This window comes from Ornithorhynchus anatinus, chromosome 7, assembly GCF_004115215.2.
Source record: "Ornithorhynchus anatinus isolate Pmale09 chromosome 7, mOrnAna1.pri.v4, whole genome shotgun sequence".
Classification (NCBI taxonomy): Eukaryota; Metazoa; Chordata; class Mammalia; order Monotremata; family Ornithorhynchidae; genus Ornithorhynchus; species Ornithorhynchus anatinus.
The window spans coordinates 72,307,556-72,324,812 of record NC_041734.1 but is presented as its reverse complement, the minus strand read 5'-3'; the positions used below and the strand labels follow the sequence as shown (position 1 = coordinate 72,324,812).

The 17,257-nt window shown below is 52.7% G+C and overlaps 1 protein-coding gene across 1 annotated transcript in view; it reads right to left on the bottom strand.

Moving 5' to 3' along the window:
- Positions 1-4,534: 4,534 nt before the first annotated feature.
- The window catches only part of NAV1 (neuron navigator 1), a 313,376-nt gene continuing 300,653 nt past the window's right edge, over positions 4,535-17,257 (bottom strand). The window contains 4 exon segments of the mRNA XM_029069967.2: positions 4,535-11,366; positions 15,518-15,715; positions 16,205-16,323; positions 16,736-16,932. Of these exon segments, the coding sequence (XP_028925800.1) occupies positions 11,271-11,366; positions 15,518-15,715; positions 16,205-16,323; positions 16,736-16,932 (610 nt within the window). The 3' untranslated portion in view covers positions 4,535-11,270.

The following is a 17,257-nucleotide window of genomic DNA, read 5'->3' as shown; positions in this document are numbered from 1 at the left end:
ACCCCTCTCTCATTCCCCATTCGACTGCAGTCTCGTCCTCTCCCGGGGCTGCGGAAGCTCCGTGGCCTGCAATGGCTTGGGGAAGCAGTGCGAAGTGGTGGACAGAGCACAGGCCTGGACGTCAGAAGGTCATGGGTTCTACTCACGACTCCGCCACTTGCCTGCTGGGTGACCTTGGGCAATCACTTCACTTCTCTGTGCCTCAGTTTCCTCATCTGGAAAATGGGGATTGAGACTGTGAGCCCCAAGTGGGACAGGGACTGTGCCCAACTCGATTTGCTTGTATCCACCCCAGAGCTTAATGAAGTGCCTGGCACATAGTAAGCGCTTATCAGATGCCATTATTATTATTATTATTTTGGGGGGGTCGGAGGTTGGGGGAAACAGGAGTAGGGGAAAGAGTGATGATCTCATGAAACTGGCAACTTGGGAGGTGAGAACTCCTGGATGAAGGAAGTAGGGCACAAATGCCTGCCGTCCTAGGGTCCAGTGAGATTAAATGGCCCCAGGGTCCAGCTGGATGGAGAGAGGGGAACAGCTGGAGGTGACTGGGAGCCAGATTGCCCGGATTCCAGCCTACCTCCCTCCCCTGATGGGGGAGTCTCCTTGGGGCCACTTGGTTCCCATCGACGCAGTGACCCTTCAGACCATGGAGCAATATTCCCAGAAAGTCCTGGGATGTCCCCTGTTCTCAACATACAGATCATGCTGCGGATGGAAGAATGAAGGGGGAGGTTCTTGTAAATAGCTTTTGCCTATCTACCCCATTCGACTGCAAGCTCCTGGTGGTCAGTGATCTTGCGTCTCACCTCTGTGGTGCTCTTCCCAAGTGCTTAGTTGTAGGGCCTTATACTCAATAGACATGAGGATAAGGATGATCTACTGGATTTCATCTGCCATCTACTCATATCTCAGCTTGACTACTGCATCAGCCTTCTCACTGGTCTCCTTGCCTCCAGCCTCTCCCCTCTCCAAACTATATTTCACTCTGCTGCTCGAATCATCTTTCTAAAACCGTCATTTTGTACAGGTCTCTCCACTTTTCAAAACCCTCCAATGTTCAATCAATCAATTATATTTGAGTGCTTATGGTGTGCAGACCATTGTACTAAGCACGTGGGAGAGTACAATATAAGAGAGTTGGTAGACACATTCCCTGCCCACAAGGAACTTATAGTCTAGAGGGGGAAACAGACATTGATAGCAATTAAATTAGGGATATGTGCATAAGTGCTGTGCAGCTGAGGGTGGGGGTGAATAAAGGGTGCAAATCCCAGTGAAAGGGTGACGCAGAAGGGAGTGGAAGAAGAGGAAATGAGGGTTTAGGTGGCGAAAGCCTCTTGGAGGTCATCCATTCATCTTCACATCAAAAAGAAACCTCTGACCACCGACTTTAAGGCACTCCCATCAGCTCCCTCTCTTACCTATCCACTCTCTTCTCCTATTACACCCCAGCTCACACTCTACATTCTTGCCCAACCCACCTTCTCACTGTGCCTCCTCTCTCTTGCCTCCGACTCTGGCTTTAAGGCACCTCATCAGCTCCCTCTCTCTTACCTATCCACTCTCTTCTCCTACTACACCCCAGCTTTCACTCTACGTTCCTGCCCAACCCACCTTCTCAATTGTGCCTCTATCTCAACTCTATCACCTCTGATCCCTGGCTCACATCCTTCCTCCTGCCTGGAACTTCTGCTTCCAGTCCGTCAGTTTCTGGCTCTCCTCATCTGCAGAGTCCTTCTGAAATCCTACCTCCTCCAGGAGGCTTTCCCTGGTTAATGCTTCTTTTCCCCAGGATTCATCTTCCCTCCGGTAATCTCACCACTTTTGCACCCAGTATTTTCTGAAGCCCTTGCATAGGTATCATTTTACCTACTTTACTGTTTTAGCGCTTCTTTCTCAGTGCCCTGTGGGCAATGTGGGCAACTTACTCTGTTGCATTGTACTCTCCTAAGCACTTAGTACAGTGTTCTGCGCATAGTATTGGGGATACCTGTTCTTCCTCCTACTGAGACTCTGAGCCCCATGTGGGGCAGGGACTGTGTCTAACCTAATTAACTTGTACCTACCCCAGTGCTTGATGCATACCAAGTCCTTAACAAATACCATAAAACAAATGATGGATTATTTGATGTCTGTCTCCATCAGATTATAAACTCCCAGTGGACAGAAATTTTATCTTCTTCCTCTGGTGTAATCTCTCAAATGCTCTAAACACAATAGTCATTCAAATACTATTGATCAATCCACTATATTTTGTAAAATAATAGATAAACCTCTCCAAAAGCCCAAGTTTTTCTTGATACTTTCGCTGCCAAAATGGACTGGAATCAGTTAATTTGAATCCGTCTGGCCATCATGTGCCAAATAGAATACGGTCCTCTAGATCTTAAGGTCTTGTGCTACACTGTAGAGTCCTCAGTTCAACTGGAAACTCCTTGAGGGCAAGGATAATTTCTACCAACACTACTGTACCCTCCCAAGTGCTTAGCCCAGGGCTCTGCACACCACAAACATTTAGTAAATACTAAATGTATTTGATTGATTTTTGTGGGTTGAACTTGAAAGGGCTTTTTTGTGGCATTGCTTAAGTGCTTATATGTGCCAGTCACTGTACTATGTACTGGGGTAGATACAAAATAATCAGATTGGATTACAATCCATGTCCCACATGGGGCTCACAGTCTTAATCCCCATTTTATAGGCGAGCCAACTGCGGTCCAGAGAAGTTAATGGCTTGCCCAAGACCACACAGCAGATGAGTAGCCGAGATGGAATTAGAACCCAGGTCCTCTGACTCCCAGGCCCATGCTCTTTCCACTAGGCAACGCTACCTCTCTTGCCGGTAGGATGTATGAGCATCTTAGAGTGTAGTAACTGGATGGATTAGCCATTTTAAAATTCTTCCATTTTCTGAGGGAATTTATCCTCTCCCTACTCTAAAAAATCTGGAGTCTCTCTGGTTAGCTGGCACTTTTCCTATCTCTTTAGATGAGCACTATCCTGCAAAATAAGTAGCCTAGCAGAAAGACCACAGCCTGGGAGTCAGAGGACCTGGGTTCTAATCCCAGCTCCACCACAAGCCTGCTGTGTGACCTTGGGCAAGTGACTTCACTTCTTTCTGTCTCAGTTCCCTCATCTGCCAAATGGAGGTTCAATGTCTGTTCTCCCCCTTACTTAGACTGTGAGCCCCATTTTTTTTACAAAACCGTTCAGTCAGTCCATGCTTCTCCACTCTCCAAGAGCCTCCAGTGGTTGTCCATCCACCTCCTCATCAAACAGAAACTCGTTACTATAGGCTTTAAAGCACTCAATCACTTTGCGCTTTAAAGCACTCAATCACTTTGCCCCCTCCTACCTTACCTCTTACCTCCCCGATTTCCTACTGCAACCCAGCCTGCGCATTTCGCTCCTCTAATGCCAACCTACTCACTACACCTTGATCTCATCTATTCCACCGCCAACCTCTTGCCCACATCCTGCCTCTGAACTGGAACGTCCTCCTCCTTCATATCTGACAGATGATCACTCTCCCTACCTTCAAAGTCCAATTAAAAGCACATTTCCTCCAAGACGCCCTACCTGACTAAGCCCTCCTTTCCTCTTCTCCCTCTCCCTTCCATCCTCTAGGCTGTGAGCTCATTGTGGGCAGGGTTTGTCACTCTTTATTGTTGCACTGTACTTTCCCAAGCACTTGGTACTGTGCTCTGCGCACAGTAAGCGCTTAGTAAATATGATTGAATCGAATGAATGGATGTCACCCTTGTGCTTCAATTTGCCCCCTTTATTCTTCCCTCCTTCAACTCCACAGCACTTACATACCTATCTATAACTTATTTATATTGTTGGTCTCTCCTTCTAGACTATAAGCGCACTGTGGACAGGGAACATGTCTACCCACTCTGTTATAATACTGTACTCTCCCAAGTACTTAGCATAGTGCTCTGCACATACTAAGCACTCAATAAATATGATCTGTTGACCCTCTTTTCCCTGATTTTAGAGGGCATGAGCAGGGAGAATTACTCTCATAAGATAAACTTGCTGTTTCTAGATATCTGAATCCAATACAGAGACTATCTGGGTTGCTTATCCTCTTTTTCGGGTGGCCCATCTCCTGGCTTTACGGACCAGCTGATTTTCTTCAGGAGGAGCTGGGGAAGACCAAAGGCTTGAGGATTGTCCAGCTGTGTTGTGGAGGTCACAGAGAGGGAGGAGCTGTTGGGGCTCAACTTCCCCACTCTTCCAATTGCCACCCCCAACCCCCGCCCCAGCACCACTTAACAGGAAGGTCTCACATGTCCTCTCCCTCAATCCTGGGGACAAGGAGGCATTTCAACTCATCCTCTCAGCTCCCTCAGAGAGAGAGAACCTGCCCACCATTTGGCTCCAGGGAAGCAGGGAGCCTAAAGAGAGGAGCGGAGGGAGAGATAGGGAAAGTGAGTAAGGAGATGTTGTGAGGGGAGAAGAGAAGGAAGACTAAAAGTTTGACAGACACAGAGATAGGGAGAGAGAGAGAGAGAGAGGCCCAGTGGACAATACAGGAGATAACTTTATTTAAACTTAAATGGCATCAGACAGATGAATCTAGCTGAGAGGAGACATGCCTGGGTTAGAGAGAAGGCAGCGGAGGCCATGATGATGAAGGGAGGCTTTTCTATGAGACCCAGGCTTGGATTCCTGGTTTTTCCAAAGATTTTCAATCAACGTCTTAAGGAAAACGAGTCCCCGCAGCTCTCTTCATGATTGTTACCGCAACTATGTACAACTGTTGGCTTTCCAAGTTGGGTTTTGCTTTGTCTACATCAGATAAAAAGGGGGGGAAGGGAAGCCGATGACAGACAGAAAAGACACACATGCACACGCGCACACATGCTCTCATACACGCACACACACACACTCTCTCATACACGCACATGTTTTTCAGGGCCCTGTTTGTTATTTTTTATCTTTGTTTTTTTCCCCAAGAAATTAAAAAGAAGTGGTACAAAAGATTGTCCCCTTCCTCCCGCTGCTCCTTTGCCCCACTAGCTGGGGGACACCACGCATTTAAGGAACACGGGCTCCGCCACGGACACAGCTCAGCACAAACAGGACAGGGGCCCCCAGGGGTGGCTCTCATCCAAAAAAAAAAGTTGGGTGTTTTGTTCTAAAAAAAAAAAATGAACGTTGGGTGACAGGGAGCTGCCGCTCAGCAGCAACTCAAAGACCGTCTGGGCCTCCGTGGAGACCCCCACCCTGCTCGCCTCTGATCCTGGAGCCCTAGACAAAGGGAAATGGCCAGGGGTGAGGGGCTGGGGATATTCCCCTGGCGGGCAGAGCAACAGGTGATTTTAGTGCAATTTGCCTAGCTCCCATCCGTGAGGCTTCAGAGTTTCCTCCAGGCCCTTAGCACCAAGGCCCAGGGGAGAAGCTGCTCCGAAAGACCAATGCCAACTATTTAGGGCAAGTCTCACCCATGTACCAGCTGTCCAGGGCTGACTCAGGATCCAAATCAGAACAAGCTCCTACCCTTCCCTCTGAACTGAAAATCTGTCTGAGTTTGGTACAGAGGCCAGGTCCCTTCAGAATCCATTCTTCAGGCAAGTTCACTAGCCTCAGGAATCCTGCATTTCTCTTTCAAGCCACATACCTGAGCCCGAGGGATGGGAAAATGTAGGGGCAAAGAGAAAGGGAGCAACACAGTTCAGGATCCAGGGTCCCCAGCCCTGCCAGAGGGTGTTTTGGAGCTTAGAGAATTATCATCTTTCCCTCTCTCCGGTCCTCTGCAGGTTCTTGGCCTCTCCTTGGGGGCCCAGGAATCGCTAGGATAATGGGACTTGTGTCTGTGAAGAGGGAGGTTCCGAGAGGGGAACAGAACCAATTTAGAGCCTGACAAGATGGGGAGGGAATGCAGCTATGAATCTGGGGGAGGGGGGGAACGAGGATCTTGCCACAAAAGAGCTCTGATATGGGAAGCTGGGACACTTCAAAGCGGCCTTGGGTCACCCCACTCGGCACCAGCCTTTCTTTAACTGAAGATTGCCAATTCCGGGAGATAGCCAATTATCCAAACCCAGTTCAGATCATGTCACATTCAGAAAATGTGATAAAATTAGGTTTAGCGACCTCTGACAAGCCTTTGCCCGGTTATGTTTAATTAGCCACACGTTTTAAAAATCCCAACTGACCCTGGGTCAGATAACCACTCAGCAAGGGAACCGTGGTTTGGATAACCGACTCTCCAGCGTATACGAAGCCAGTGATTAGAAAGGAATTAAAGGTGTAATCCACCTACCATTAGCATCAGTAACAAGGAGCCTAATTCGCCCATTCTGCAGGGGAACCTCAAGGCTGCTTGTAAGGTTTTATTTATTTGTTTAAACTCAGAAGTGTGTATTCAAGTAACTGTAATTCTCAGATGGCCACTTAGTGTCCTCTATGTTAGTTTCCTCTGATTAGAGTGCATAGGCTCCCCATAGGTACAGGACACTTAACTAAACAACCAAGAATCAGAGAGTTGCTTAAATCGCAGCCCTTAAAAAACCATCCCTACTTTGGGCTTATAAATCTGAGCTGGGTGGCTTACTTTTTCTAAAATGGAAGCATTTTTCCCTCCATTGCTCTGAAGCAATTTCACCTGGCTCTTCATCTAGTCCCCTGCCTCACCTGGTGTGCCCCTTTCACCTCATCCATCTCAACCTGTGGGTTCCTCCTCATTCTGGGAGAGAAGGAGGGTTCCCAGATTTTCCAGAAGGTGTGGGGTAGGAATTGTGATTGTGCCTGTAAAAGGTGTTGGGATCCTCCCTCATAAGGAGAGGGCCAATTAAACAGCTTCACCCTCTTTGACCGTGGGGAGGTCACACTGTCTTGCCAGCTGTGATACTAAACTGTACAGTTATGGAGGGATGATTTTTTTCCCCTCTCTCCCCATATCTCTTTTCATAACCAAAAGGAACTAGTCCCACTGGGATACCTTGACCTCTCCTCCTGACAGGACACTGAGCATGGTGAGGAAAAGACCTGAAACAGAAGTAAAGATGATTTTTTTCTGCCGTCTCAGTTCCGTTAAAACCTCGCTTGTAGCCCTTTCCCTTCCTCCCCTCTGCCAATCCGGGGACAGCAGCTTTAGAGAGAAAAAAGAGTCTCCTTTTCCTCCTTCCCCTCCACCTTGGACTTGGCTAGGAGAGGTCTGGCCCGCCTTGGGAGAGGAGAGGGCCTAGGTCAGTTCTGGAGGATGAACAGGAAACCCACTTGTTTGCTCCCTCCTGGATCACTCGTTTAGCTCATTCTTTCTCTCGTCTTCATTCCTCCACGGAAAAGAGCTGAGCTTCTTGCTGGCCTGTCTCTCAGCCATGGCCTAGCTGGAGGCGGAGCCAGGAAAACCCGTTAGAAAACCCAACCCCATCCTGTCTGGGAAGGAGAGTCCCCTAAGTAGTGGACAGGGAGTAGAGTTTGACTCTGGTCACCTCTGCCTTGGTGCTCCCAAGGCCCAGGGCCCCCCCAGTCTACCCGAGTGGCCATTTCCTCCAGCTAGAGAGCATCAATCCTCTCTGACAGCAGTCCTTGGCTTCTAGATCTCTCTAGGCCCAACCCTGAAGGCCCTCCCACCCCACCATCGAGTCAGGGAAAGGAGGAAGATCAGGAGAATCTCAAGCACTGGCCACATCCAGTGTCCTGGGAGGAACTTGCAATATCGGAGTTCCACATTAGAGGTGACAGGCGAAAGAACTGAGAAACGTGAGTCTTCCTCCTCTGGTTCCCAGAGCAGGGACCCTCTCGCCCTTCGATTCTGGATCTAAGGGTCTAGGAATTTGGGAGAAGCAGATCATGAATACCAAGTCTCGAGGAAACTGGAGGTGAAGTGGTTGGGAGAGCTAGCTCTTTGTGGAGGCCCTAGCCAGAGAAAGTTCCCAAGCCCCAACTCCCTCAAATCCCAGAATGTTATGGTTTCACAGGTAGCGATGTTTTCTGTTCAAACCTCTGCATGAATCCAGTCAACAGACTGCAGAAGCTATCTGTCCCCTCACCCCACCCACCGGGCTTCTGGAATCCCTCTTCTCCTCCATCCAATCCCATAGGGAGATCCCTAGATGATGGTTTGGTTACACAACAAGGACACGGGCACACACATGATTACACATGGACGTAGACGTGAGCACCTTAGAACTGCACCGGTTGTTTCCTGGGAAGTCTCCCCCGAGGAGATGGTCTTGGAGGAGAGGAAAGAAGCCCGCTGATCTGGCCTAAAGGGATGGACACATTCACGTCCCGAGCCGGCTCGTGACTGGCCAGCAGGGCTGGCCCTGCCAGTTTAAACTCCCCTTTAATTGCATGGTTTTGAGAGGCTGGGTTAGGGAGGCAACTCAATTGGTCTTCTCGTTGTCGATTTTCAGTCAGAAGAGAGGGGGAGCGGGAAGGTCTGGATTTCCCCCGAGAAGGGTGGCGAGGGAATTCAATTCGCGCGATCCCCCGGCCAAGCAGGAGGGCAGTATCATTGCCAGCCTCTTGTCGAAAGTTCCTGGGGTCCAGGGCCAGGTTATGGACTCCACTTTATCCTCTGTTAGCGGAGTGAGTTCTCCAGTTCCCTGAAAGGAACCAGGGTGAAGCGAGTCCTCCCCATCTCTGAGGAATCTGGCAGGCGGAGGGGGACGGTGAGAAGGAAGGAGGCGAGGCGAGGGTCAAGGTCCCAAGGGTCATAGCACCATGAACAGGCAGACCCGAATTGTCTGCAGCTGCTACAAGCCTGCAGTTTCTCCTCTGCAGGACGACTGCTTCTAGGGTGAGGGGCCCAGGGGAACAAGTGGCGGCAGAGTCCCGGGGTGCTGGAGGCCGGCTCATCTCTCGACCCGGGGGGCTCCCCGGGGGAGGCTGGTCTGAATGCAGCAGAGGAAGGGCAGGAGGCTCAGAGCCCAGAACGGCGGAGGGACCGGTTCCCTTACAGTTGAATCTTCTCCCTTTTCCGGACTCAGAAAGACACAGCGAGTGAGACAGGGACAAACCGAGCCCGCTGGCAGTCCCTTGGGGTTGTCGATGCCCTTGGGGGTGGGGACACCTGGGACCCGAGGCAGAGGGGTTGGGCGGGAGTTGGGGGGAGATCTGAGGAAGCTCCTCTCTCCCTCCTCTCAACTGCCAGGAACATCTGGGCAGAAGGCACTGGCTGGGCAGCACCCGAAGAGAAAGAGGGGAGCGCGCTCCCCGCCGCGCTCCCACCTGCCCAGAGACATCTCTCCAGGTTTGCGGTCAGAGCTCGGGGTGTTCTCAGGCCCCTCTTCTCTCCCACCTCTGAGCCGGGAGAGAGCCGTGCTCCCATCGGCCGGGTGGAGCATTAAGGCAGTGGATGACAGCACCGTCCTCGGACAAACGGCCTCTGATAGGTCCAGAATTGCATATTTTCATCAGACTGTGTTGGATGTTGCGGGGCGGGGAGGTGCCTCTTCGCAGCTTGCAGAAGTGGGAGGGAGCAGCAGCAGTGGGGTCCCCCGGGGCTCCAGCGGTTTCTTGTTTGGGGGAGCCGGGCCAGAGGGGACTAGCCTCTGAGGGGCAGGTGGGACAGCGATACCGCGGGACCCTCCAGGATAGAGCTCCTGCCGAGAATGAGCCGAGACCTGGAGCCCCGTGTTAGTCTAGAGGGAGAGGACCAAGCTTGGCCCTGTGGGATCCTTTGGAACCAGAGATGTCAGCCTCATGGGAGGTGGAGGTCAACACACACTCGCCGGCAGCGGGCCGGGGTCCTGGTCCCGGCAGCCCTGGGGAAGAGCCCGAGGCCGCTTCTCCGAGGCGCCCGGCACTCCAGGGATCGTGGATCTGGGTCGCCGTTAAGCCCAGGGCAGGAGACACGGAGGGCACCGGCCACCCCAAAGCCCACCCGGGTGGCCAGGAACCTCAAGGCGTGGAGTGGAGAGAGAAGGTGAGGCCCGTCTGGCTTCCCAAGCCGGGTGAGCTTTGATGGCAACGGCTGCCGCCTGGCTGATGCGGGGAAAGCGGAAGGGCCGGGCCCAGCCCGGAGCGAGATGACGTTCCCGCTTCCCCGGGAGGGTTTCCTGGCGGGGCTTCCGTCCGGCGGGGCCCGGAGCTTGTGCTTTCTCGAAGAGGGCAGAGGGGTAGGGTGCGTCACTTTGCCGCCGTCCCTCCAATCCGGTGGGCCGGCGTCTTGTTGCCGGAACTCGGAGGGAGATCCTGGAGGCAGGCGTCTTGGCCCTACGGAGTTCTGAGCAGCAACAGTCGGACGGAGAGAAACCTCAAGAGGAAAACCCTGAGCCGGAGGGCCCGAGGCCCCTGGTTTTTGAGGGAACAGAAAAAGCAGCAAAACAAACCAAACCAAACCAAAACAGGCTAGAACAAGAGGAGGTGGGGTGGGGAGGGGGAAGGTAGGGAGGGGAATAAATAGGAAAAATGGAGGGGAACAAAACAAAAGGCTGGGTTTATTGGCGGTCCTCATGCACGTTAAATTAGAAGGTACAAAGACAGAGCGGGACAGTCCTTCCTTGAGGGCCTGGCAGCCAGGGTGTGTGGGGCGGCTGGGGGCTGGCTTGCGCCGGCGGCTGTCTGCCGGTCTGCCCGGGCCATTTTGGCGTCAGCCGGGCGGGTGGGTGGCCAGCTGGCTCTCTCTACCGGCTCAGCACTTCCCCTCTCCAGGTTCATCTTTTCTGTTTGGTTTTTAACCCTTTTATTGACTGAATGAAAACTTTTTTTGTTTTTTTTAAACCACATGCTTCTTGCTCAGGGCTTCTTGCACGTCTCCCGGGAGAGGGGCTGGTAGCGGGGGGGGGGGGAGGAGGAGGAGAACAAGGGGGTGAGGATCTGAGAGGCATTCCGCCTCTCCACCGCCCCCAGCAATCCCAGAGTTCACCACTTGGGCCTTCCCTACAAGCAGCCATTATTAACCTACACACCCACCGGCAGGTCTTCGCCGATACCTTTCTCAATCTCTCCGTGAAGCCCAGGAGTCCAGAATCGAGACGGGAAAACAAGAAAAAAATATCCCCAGAATCCTCCTCTTCCCAAAGTCCTTAGAGGAGGCCAGTCTGTTGATCTTGGGGAATAGGAGTCCCCCATTCCCACCCCACCAACCCTCACCAGGAAGTTCTCAAAGGTGCAGCACCGAAAACCCATTCCTTCCCCTCCCACTCCACACTCCCCGGGGTCCCTCCTCTGGCCTGGAGATGCCAGTGCTCCTAAAGAAGAGGAGGAGGAGAAGGGAGAGGAGGAGGAGGAGGAGGAGGAGGAGGAGAGGCTGCCGCTGAGGCCGGCCGACTCTGCCCTCCAGGGCCACTCTGGCTGCGGAGCCTCTAGAGGGTGGCCTGGAGGTTGGGATCCAAGATGGTCTCACGATCTGGGGACTCGATGTAGTTGGCAGCTTCCTGGAGCTTCAGCAGCATAGCCATCTGGAGAGGGAGATGGGGAGCAGGGAGTTAAGAGGAGGAACACCAGGAGGTCAGGCCCTGATTGACGACAGTCTCCTCCTCCGGCCACTCCGGGACCAAATTCTGCGGTCCATCTGGGCCAAGGCCCGACTTGACCTACTCTGGTTTTTCTCTTGGCCGACCCGGACTGGGCCCCACCTGACATCCAGGAGAGGGAGAGGGAAACAGACGAGGCGGTCTCCGGTCTCGGCTGGGATTCTCAGTACCAGCAGGCCCCGAGGGATTCTCCCAGCTGGCCAGCTGGCCCCGGACTTGCTAGGGGCTCCTTGCTTCACGACCCACAGAGGCCCAGTGTCAGGAAAGCCACAGGCCCCTCCGCCCCACTGCAAGCCCAGCTCATTTTAGGGGTGCCTAGCTCGAGTAACCCAATCTGCGAGTCAGGTCTGAGCCAGGCTGGTACCCCCTCAGGGGCCCCTAGAGCTCCTCTCTGGGTCAGTTCCTAAAACAGCTTCTCTGGGAACACAATCTACCCCTCTCCTCTCCCCGGTGTTCCCCACGGCCGGCTCCCTTCGGGGTTACCCTCCTCGGCCCCTACCCCGCACCCGGCTCACTTTCCCCCGTTCTTCCTCCCGCCAAGATCACGGCCATGCTGAACAAGGGGGAAATCATCAACAGCCCCAGATGAAGCATCGTGGCTTAGTGGAAAGAGCCCGGGCTTGGGAGTCAGAGGTCATGGGTTCTAATCCCGGCTCCGCTGCTTGTCAGCTGTGTGAGCTTGGGCAAGTACCTCATCTGTAAAATGGGTATGAAGACTGTGAACCCTAAGAGGAACAACCTGATGACCTTGTATCTCCCCCAGCACTAAGAACAGTGCTTGGCACATAGTAAGCGCTTAACAAATGCCAACATTATTATTATTATGTGGAGGAGCCCTTCCTGGGCACTCCAGCCCAAAGGCACCATGACAGACACATCCGCAATGGGCGCCCAGTTCATAACACCCATACGCTATGGGTCCGGGATTGGGTCCTTCAACCACACAAATCTCCATGGGTGAACTTCACCACGGTGTGGACTCCTTGAAGCACCAAGGGCAACTATATGTCCTCTACTAGTAGCCTGAAGAATGTACTGCAGGTAGAGGAATGGTTCCGACCCTCGAGGACTTCACAATCTAAGGACCGTTTCAGTACACCGGTGCCTTAACCCTCATTATTAGTTTGAGCAAATGTGCAAAATGTTTTAGCTGGTGAGACAGACCTGGGGTTAAAGGACCTTAAAAGACGCCTCTAGACTGTAAGCTCTCTGTGGGCAGGGAATTCGTCTACCAACTCTGTTGTACGATACTCGCCCAAGCACTTAGTCCAGTGCTCGGCACACAGAAACCGCTCTATAAAGGGAAGCAGCATGGCCAGTGGAAAGAGCATGGGCCTGGAAGTCTGCCGATCTGGATGCTAATCCCAAATCTGCCACTTGTCTGCTGTGTGACTTAGGGCAAATCAATTAATTCCTCGATGCCAGTTACTCCAACTGTAAAATGAGATTTAAGAGTGTGAGCCCCATGTGGGATACGGACTGTATCTAATCTGATTGCTTGCATCAACCCCAGTGCTTAGTACAATGCCTAACACATAGAAAGTGCTTAACAAATACCATTAAAAAATAAAAATAAATGAATACCATTGTTTGATTGATTGATTGATTGCACACCTCAGGGATCCCCATGGAGAGGGGCGGGGCAGAGACAGGAAGGAAATTAGAAATGGAGAAGTATAGTCGGTTCTTCAGTAGTATGGGGGTTATGTTCATGAAGACACCTTGGTAAGCAAATCTCTCGGTATGGAAGGCCTGTCTTGCCCAGCCTCCGGTCCAGACGCATAACTGGCTCCTTCAATCACGCCTTGCATCCTCTCCAGTCTGACCCATGAGTTCGGAAGAATGATCCCTAATTCCCTGACTGTGTTCTAGCCAAAATGCCAAGGAAAAACATGAAAGGAATAACAGGAATTGCCCCTAACATTTCTCATCTTTGCCCAAGACCCTAAAAATGAAAAAGAATCTCTTTAAATAATAATAATAATGATAATGTTGGTATTTGTTAAGCGCTTACTATGTGCAGAGCGCTGCTCTAAGAGCTGGGGTAGATATAGGGTAATCAGGTTTTCCCACGTGAGGCTCACAGTTAATCCCCATATTACAGATGAGGTAACTGAGGCACAGAGAAGTTAAGTGACTTGCCCACAGTCACACAGCTGACAAGGGGCAGAGCCGGCATTCGAACCCATGACCTCTGACTCCCAAGTCTGGGCTCTTTCCACTGAGCCACGCTACTTACCATTATAAACACAATTAAAATAAAATATAATTATGACTACATATGATTCTAATTCAATGGTGAAAATAGGTGCTTCAAGGAATTCTTATTCTCTGTCTTGTACTTCCTCCTCTTTGTCCCCTTCGCTTTTTTTTTCCAGCCCCAGTCCCCTTCCTCTCTCTAGGTCTTCTTCACCCTTGTCCCTTCCCCTTCCTTCTTGTCTCTCTCCTAACGGTGCCCGGGGACCCACGGCTTCAGGGTTTCGAGGTCCAGCTCAGCTGAGACTTTCAACAGGACTCTTTTGACAGAATGTTACTGGGCACCCCCAATTCTGCCTGACGGGGGGCTCCCCCAATCCCTACCTGTGCCATGGCCACAGAGCAGCATGGCCTAGTGAGAAGAGACTGGGCCTGGGAGTCAGAGGACCAGGGTTCTAATCCTAACTCTGCCAGCTGCCTGCGGGGTGAACCGGGCAAGTCTCTTATCTTCCCTGTGCCTCAGTTACCTCCTCTGTAAAATGAGGATTTAGACTGTGAGCCCCATGAGGGACAGGGATGGTGTCCAACCCAATCATCTTGTACCTACTCCAGCATTTAGTACAGTGACTGGCACATAGTAAGTACTAAACAAATACCACAGCTCTTCGAACAGTGCCAGCACTTAGAAAAGTGCTCGGCACACAATAAGCGCTTAAAAAATATCATAAATATTATTTTTTATTATTATTGGTGTTCTTCTCGGTGCTTCACTGTCTTCATCTGTAAAAATGGGGATTCAATGCCTATTCTCCCCCCTAGACTTTGAGTCCCATTTGGGACAGGGACTGTGCCCAACCTGATTAACTTGTATCAACCCCAGTGCTTAGAACAGTGTTCGACACATAGCAAGCACTTAACAAATATAAATTCAAATCTGATTCAATTCAATTCAGTGCCGTCCACTGAGGAACAGTGGAACGTTCATCCGACAACGCGAGCCTGTGTGGCTCCAAGACGGGGCAGGGGGCCCGGAACAGACCAAGTTCTCCCAAGTTGGGGGAAAGTAGCTGCTGAAGAGGGAAGGACCTGCGTGGTTGGGAGAGGTTGGGACACTGCTCTGTGGAGACCTACAGGACGGAGAGATGGAACGGGGGCCCAGCTAGCCACACGCAGATAGGCGCTATCACAAGTTCACCACAGTTTGGCTGGCAATGATTCTTGGAGACTAAGAGACCAGGGCCAGCAAATCTGTCCTTGTGAGAGAACTCTCGGTAAGGGTGAGTTGTTTTGGCAACTCCACCGTTTCCCTTTTCATGAAGGGAGTGTCCCTGTCACCAGGAAACTTCCCTGGGCAGGCTGATCTTCCCTGGCAGGGATTTTGCCACTACGGGCATTCCCCCAAACCTCGCAATCAGGTCCCACCACTAGAGAGACAAGAGGGTGCCTACTGGAAACAGCACGGGCCCGGGAGTCAGAAGACCTGAGTTCTAATCTCGGCTCCGACACTTCCCTGCTGTGGGAACTTGAGCGAGTTCTATGTGCCTCAATTCCCTCATCTGTAAAATGGGGATTAAGATCGTTAGCCCTATGTGAGACAGGGACAGGGGCCAATCCAATTAGTTTATATCTTCCCCCATGCTCAGTAAAGTGCTTGGCACACGATAAGTGCTTAACAAACATCACAATTACTAGTACTATTACTTTTATTATTATGAGGAGGAGCGACGGGGGAAGGGATGGGAAGGTGCTTTGCCACATGCCAAAGACCAGTCAAGGCTAGCCCTACGTGGGAGGCGTCTCCAATCAATCAATTCATGGCATTTATTGAGCGCTACTGTGTGCTGAGCACTGGACTAAATGCCTGTGAGAGCATCACTCACCAAAGGGTCCGAATCTAGAGAGCTGGGAGTGCTGTCCTTGGCGGTCCGCTCTTCGGGGGGTGAGGCTGTGCTGTGGGGGCCCCCGCTGGGTGGGGGCAGGTGGTACAGCTTGGACTGGTCCTGTTGAGCGGAGGGCCAGGGGAGGGTGTCCCGGACCCACTCCACTGGGTCTTCCCAGGCCGCTTTCTGTCCATGGACCTGGAGGGCGGGAGGAGGGGCGGAGTGTGTTTGGGAGGAGGGGCACGCGGGAGGAGGGGCAGGGGTGTGCAGGAGGAAGCGGCGATGCCCTCTCCTGTTTCTGGAGCATCCTGGTCATGAGAACTCTGCCCTTTCTTCAGACTCAGGACCTTGCGGAGGTGAACCCTCTCCCCTCTGGGGTCTCTCTCAAGACAGGGGGCCGGAATCCTAGCTTACCCCCAGCCTGGACCGCTCCATCCCCTGACTTCCAAAGAACTTGGGTTCAGGGAGCCTACAGGCAGGGTGAGCTCCTTGGGCTCTTCCAGACCCCAGCCAAGAACGGGAGGCCCAGGGGAAGGTGAGGGTGGCAAGGTCAGAGTCAGATCCGAAGGGTTGTGACATTGACTCTCCGCCGGGCCCTTCGTGACTGGTCGAAGGTCAGGAGAGGAGTTGGGCACGGATGGGGGTGGGGAAGGGGAGCAGAGGAGACGCCCAGCGGCCGAGCCTCACCTTGATCCCGTCTTTGGCTCCCTCCTGCAGGTAGGGGATGATGGAGTTATTCCACAGGTCGATGAACCAGGTGCGGAAATCCTCGATGCCGATGGGACAGGACAGGAAGAAGCAGGGGCCTGGGAGAGGAGTGGGCCAAGGGTGAGAGGGCACGGCCCATCCCTGTCCTGTTCTCCTTCTAGTGGGTTGATGTGCCAGGAGGATCTTAATAGGGTGGAAGGAACCAGCTAACTTGGGGACAAGGCGGTGGGGTCCACCTTCAGGCAGCAGGATAGAGGATGGCAGGTCATCCCCACCAGTTCTACCTCAAGGGGTGGGACAGTACTTAAGAAGGGGAAATAGAGGCAGAGCATGGCCACAACTTGGCCAAATTCAGGGGCACGGACACATAGTGGAGCCCAGGAATGTTGGCTTTCCTGGCTCTGGGGATTCTTTGAACTCTCCCAGACTCCACAGAGGGTGGGAGGGGAGGGCAGTTGGTGGGAGGGCCCCGGGGTGGGGGTGGAGGGGCACCCCGCGAGCACCCTGTACCGATGAGGAAGTCCGAAGTGCTGTGCTTCTCCAGAAAGGTGTGCAAATGGTACCACAGCTTGGGCACCCAGTCCAGCACCCGCAGCAGCTCCTCCCGGTTGGCGTTGACGTCGCTGTCCGACTCCACCAGCTTCCGCCTCAGGTAGCGCACCAGGAAGCCATTGGCAGGCTCCACGTTGTTGGAGAAGGTTAACATCCTGGCCCGGGGTAGTGGGGAGTGGGGTCAGGATGGCTGGGGTCCGAGGCTGGGGTCCGCCTCCGGGGACATCCTCCCAGCAAGGCCCGCCCGCTCCTCGCTCGGAGAACTCCGGGAGAATGGGAACTTAGGGCAGACCACCCAACCCGGGGCCTTCTCGTGGATCCCACCTCCCCCAGGAAGCCTTCCCCGATTTATCTCCCCACCACTTCTGCCACTCCAGCACTTTCACAGCTTCTAAGGCTTGGGTGCTCACTGTCCCCAGTGTTCTCATAGCACTCGGGTACTCTCATCTTTAAACTCGGCTGCCTCCCCCTAACTGGAGT